Source organism: Bombina bombina, chromosome 2 (genome assembly GCF_027579735.1).
Source record: "Bombina bombina isolate aBomBom1 chromosome 2, aBomBom1.pri, whole genome shotgun sequence".
Classification (NCBI taxonomy): domain Eukaryota; kingdom Metazoa; phylum Chordata; class Amphibia; order Anura; family Bombinatoridae; genus Bombina; species Bombina bombina.
The window spans coordinates 847,299,285-847,304,804 of NC_069500.1; the positions used below are offsets into that span (position 1 = coordinate 847,299,285).

A 5,520-nucleotide genomic window follows, 5' to 3' on the forward strand; every position below is an offset into this window, starting at 1 on the left:
CCCATTTGGTATATTTCATGCCACCATTTCACCGCCAAATGCGATCAAATAAAATAAAATCGTTAAATGTTTCACAATTTTAGATTTCTCACTGAAATTATTTACAAACAGTTAGTGCAATCATGGCACAAATGGTTGTAAATGCTTCTCTGGGATTCCATTTGTTCAGAAATTTCAGATATATATGGCTTTGTCATTGTAATTAGAAGGCCGCTAAATGTCGCTACGCACCACACGTGTATTATGCTCAGCAGTGAAGGGGTTAATTAGGTAGCTTGTAGGGTTAATTTTAGCTTCAGAGTAGAGATCAGCCCCCCCACCTGACATATCCCACGCCCTGATCCCCACCCAAACAGCTCTCTTCTCTCCCCCACCCCACATTTGTTCCCGCCATTCTTGAGTACTGGCAGAAAGTTTGCCCAGGTACTAAAATTAAAGGCTCTTTTATTATTTTATTTTTTAATTCAGCTCTTTTACCTAATTATTAAAAAGTCCCGCTAACAGTAAACCCTCCCCACCAAACCAACCCCGCCTGGATGAAGATGGATGTCCGGACTTCAGGAACTGTCAGCAGATTTTCAGGGGTTAGTTTTTTTTTGGGTTGTTTTTTTTTAGATTAGGAATGGGCAGTAAAAGAGCAGAATGCCCTTTTAACCCCTTGAGTGCTAATGATTGCTCAGAGCCGTCGCTACCTAGCTTGAGAGCAATCTGGGAAGCTCCCATCAACTCCCACCCGGCGATCGGACCTGTTTAGTAACAGGCATCGCGGGGGGCTTCCCATTACGTGCGGTGACATCACGCACAATGACGTTGAGACGTTACCGCACAACTTTATTTAAAAAATTACAATGGACAAGATAGGGAAAAGGGGGCATGCTGCTTAGAAGCCTGTATCTCGGGCATCTACGCAGCTACAGACCCCCAAGACCCACCGTTGGAAAGGTAATCACCTAAACTTTCCAACAGTATAGGTCTTGGGATCTGGGGTAAAACAAAAAGTAAGGACTTAGGGTTTTTTTATTTTGGGGGGTTGAATTTTACTGTTTACTGTTAATTTTTAGGTAAAAGAGCTGTTTAATTTAGGGCAATTCCCTATGAAACCGCATTTTAAGGGCTATTGGTAGTTTATTGTTAGGTTAGGGGGTGTTTTTATTTTTGGGGGCTTTTTGTTTCTATAGGGGTATTATGGTGTAATTTTTATTATTTTGGATCATTTTTGTAATCTTACAGTTTATTATTTTTCGTAATTTTTGAGTTTCTTATTTCTTGTAATGTAATTTTTTTTTATTTTTTCGAAATGTTAGGATTTTTTTAATTTGTAATTTAGTTTTTTTTTATTTTTCGTTCATTTTATTGTTTTTAAAATAGTACTGTTAAGTTACTTTATAGTTTAAACTTAGGTTTATTTATTTCATAGGTAAGTTTTTATTTATTTAAGATAGTGATATTGTAAATGTAATTAAAATTAGGGGGTATTAAGTTTAGGTGTTAATAGTTAATTTAGTGTGCTGCGATGTGGGGGGGCCGGCAGTTTAGGGGTTAAAAGTTTAGTAGTTGCAATGGGGGGGTGCCGTATTAGGGGTTAATATGTTTAATAAAGTATTTGCGATGCGGGTGGGTGGCGGTTTAGGGTTTTAATAGGTTTATTTAGTGTGGCTATGTGGGTGGGTGGCCGATTAGGTGTTAATAAGTTTAATATAGTATTTGCAATGCGGGAGGGTGGTGGTTTAAGGATTAATAGGTAGTTTATGGGTGTTTGTGTACTTTGTAACATTTAGTTATGAGTTTTGTGAAACATTTTTGTTTTGCAAAATCCATAACTTACTGGTCTCAGATCGCTGTATGGATCAGGGTAGTATAGACTATAACGCTAGCATTTTAGCTCTATCACACAACCTGTAATACAGCGTTATAGAAATTCCCACACTCAAACACCAATTTTTTGAGTAGGAATTGGATAGTTTCGTTACAGGCTAAAATGCTTGAGGTATAGCTATACTGTCACGACTTGTAATATGGGAGAACTGCCACTCCACGTGCAATGGGCCAAGTTATCAGAGGTATAGCCTTACGCACCATACTGCAAAAACTTGTCATTTAGGTGTAAGAGTGTGCTTCAAAGGACAGCTATAAAATGTTACATAAAATCAAACAAAAAGTAAATTATTTATGCCAAATATTTTTTTATTTATAACACATCTGTTTTAGTAATATGCAAAATGAATTCAATATCAATAAAAAGTTAAAAACATTCAATATATATGAATCATACTTCTGCTCATTCACACTGTGGGCTAGATTTAACAAGTGTCAAGCGGACATGATTCGCTATAGCATACGCTTTATATTACATAAGCATTTCACCAGAAATACTTATGCAATGTTGCCCCCTGCTCACTGGCGACAAATTGGCCGCTAGCAGGGCTATCAATCATCCCGGTTGTATCGGGATGAATTCAATCCGCCGACATTTAGATGGCGGACTGGTTAAGAAGCAGCTGTCTTATGACCGCTGCTTTTTAGCTTTCATTTTAGGCTCACCCGGAAATGATGGGGGCCTCCAAAGCAGCATCCGCTGCATATTAAATGGAGCCCAATAAGTTTCAATGATGACTTGAAAGTGCTGTGCCTACTATTTCTAGAGGTGAAAGGAGCTTATTTGTCAAACCCATCTCAGGTTCCCACCCTCTCCTGTATTTTCTGCCCTTTTTTTATGCCTTAAGAAAAAACTAAACAAATGGCACTAATAACATGTAAACAATCTTTGTTAAGGTCCAATTTCATCCCCATTTCCATTTGTCCTCTCAGTATGCCGCTGATGGCACGAATGACCCAATATTTGTCTAATTCAAACCCCATTTAAGGTAGTCTAGCTCTCTACATGATATATAAAAAAATACCAAGTTTCAAACAAATCTGTGCACATACAGTATATATCCACCAAAAACTTCATTGTTAATTTTATCGGATTATAAACTCAAACCCCCTGTTTTTTTTTTTTTAATGTCTTGGTAGCGTGTGTGTACTGAGTGACATAAGGTGGGCTGCCAAGTACTCACGCTGGTTGTGGTTGGTTTCAGCGTTTGTTTTGGACAATGTTGCTGTAATTTGAGCCACTTGCTACAGCATATTCGGCTACATTTGGTGCCTCCGGTCCGCACCTTGGATACCTGGATACCTGGCCTACTTGAGACTCATCAAGGAAGATCCTTGCACACCAGGACGTATCGCTTGTGGACACAGTGGGGACACTTATTTATCTATTCGTCCTTCCTTACCTCATATGATTGAGGGCTCATATTGTGAATAGGGATTACCCTAGGGGAGGTTTTATATGTTTAATATATTTTATTAAATTGAGCTGCACTATGAGAGGTGTTTTTGTGGCGCCTTGTCTTCTCTACATCTATGTATATTGGCTGCCTGTGTTACATTCAGTTGCTAGCATGTAACTGCATTTTTTCATGTTTTACTTGCAAAGGATTTTAAACATTTTTTCTTCTTCCAATAATGTTTTTTTTTTTTTTTTTGTCTGGAGATGCGGATTAGCAGAGTGTGTGTATATATACAGTATATATATATTATATATATACAGTATATATATATATATATATATATTATATATATGTGTGTGTTTTCAGTGTTCCTAGCATGGAGAAATGTTTCTCTTGGTTGTTATGGCGATTGACATGTGGAGCACCAATGTGGGGTGACAAGGAATGTGCAAGGTCTCTAGATTATGATGTCACTACACAATATACATTGTTTCTCATACATTTTAACAATGCATGCTAACTGTGTATGATGACATCACAAAACCACAATATGTATAACTAAACTGTTCTTTATTCTTCCACTCATACTTCACTAGAGTTGCTGCTGAGCTACAGAGAATGATGACAGACACAACGACCAGCTGTGTTGGAAGCTACCACAGATGGTGCATGCTGCTTTGCTGCAATGTCTGCAATGAATCTTTGGAGGATGCCTTCAGTTGAACCATCGGAAGAGCATCCATTCATAGGAAAATACAATCTCCTTAAAACACTTGGAAAAGGCGGCTATGCTGAGGTGAAATTAGCGAAGCATAACAAGACTGGCAGAGAAGTTGCAATCAAAATAATAAAGAAACAACAGATGGACTCTGTTCATATTCAAAAGCTTTTCCAGGAAGTTAAAATTATGAAGCGGCTAGATCACCCTCATATAATTAAATTGTATAAGGTGATTGATACCAGGACCACTCTTTATCTTGTTCTGGAATATGCAAGTGGAGGGGATCTTTTCCATTACTTAGTAGAACATGGACGCATTAAAGAGGACAAAGCGCGTGTTCTCTTCCATCAGCTGTTGGAAGCAACAAATCACTGTCATCAAAAATGCATTGTTCACAGAGACATAAAGCCTGAGAACATCCTATTTGACTCTGAAGGGAACCTTAAGCTCTCAGACTTTGGATTAAGTGATACATTCAGTCTAGGGAAAAGGATGAATAAATTCCCTGGTACAGCAACGCACATACCACCAGAATTTTATCAACATAAAGAGTACATTGGGCCAGAAGTGGACATCTGGGCCCTTGGTGTGGTTCTGTACCAAATGGTTACTTGTTCCCTACCGTTTTATAGCCCAAAACTGGCAACATTGCGAGAGCTTATTCTTCAGGGCCACTATGAAGTTCCATCCTATGTATCTATCGAATGTAAGACCCTTCTGAGCAAACTCCTGGTTGAAGACCCCAACTTGAGACGTTTGATTGAGCCAATCAAGAAAGATCGATGGATAAGCGTAGGACCTCAGGTGGATCCTGAAACAACAGATGGCCCCTCCACAACCAACATTGAAAAAGATGATGAAATAAGATCTAATGTGTTGACAAGTCCATCTATTCAGGATCCCAAAAGAACAGAGAGCAACTCAACAGAGAATAGTGAAAAGCCCATATGCAGAAAAAAGAGAGCTAGATCAATCTCATCTCTGGGCGGAGAACTTGACGACTATGTGATATGGAGTTCTGAGCTGCCCCCTTTGAAAAAATTGAAATTGGATAACAGTGATAACCATGATAGTGATAATGACATTTTTGTCACTGCCAAATCAAGGCCATCATCTCCTGATTCTGAAGCCCCATGTGCTGAAAAACATCAGGAGCCTTCCATGTCTTCAACCCCTCTAGAGGACAGAGCTGAAAACCATACAGCTGGAGAAAATGGAAGGAGCAGATGGCGCCGCTTATGGCATCGAGTTATGGGACTTTTTTGCTGCTGCTGCTGCACCAAATAGGACTTTTACCGGATATGACTTTTCTACTGGATGTGACATTTTTACTGGATTTGACCTTTTTTATCGGATTTGACTTTTTCACCGGATAGGACATTTTTAACTGGATATGACTTTAAAATATTAATAAAATAAAGTTTTAATTCAATTAAAATAAATATCTTGTATTTTTCCTTAATTATTTATTTCACTTGCAAACATGACACTTAGTACACTATTTATTTTTTTAATATTAATAAA

At 38.2% G+C, this 5,520-nt stretch overlaps 1 protein-coding gene across 1 annotated transcript; it reads left to right on the forward strand.

The window, feature by feature from the left end:
* Nucleotides 1-3,984: 3,984 nt before the first annotated feature.
* Nucleotides 3,985-5,283, forward strand: LOC128647331 (serine/threonine-protein kinase MARK2-like). Its single transcript, XM_053700117.1, has one exon. The coding sequence runs from the start codon at nucleotides 3,985-3,987 to the stop codon at nucleotides 5,281-5,283; it is 1,299 nt and encodes a 432-aa protein (XP_053556092.1).
* Nucleotides 5,284-5,520: the final 237 nt, after the last annotated feature.

Coding starts and splice junctions, on each gene's coding strand:
- LOC128647331 (XM_053700117.1), top strand. CDS start 3,985: ATGCCTTCAGTTGAACCATCGGAAGAGCATCCATTCATAGGAAAATAC.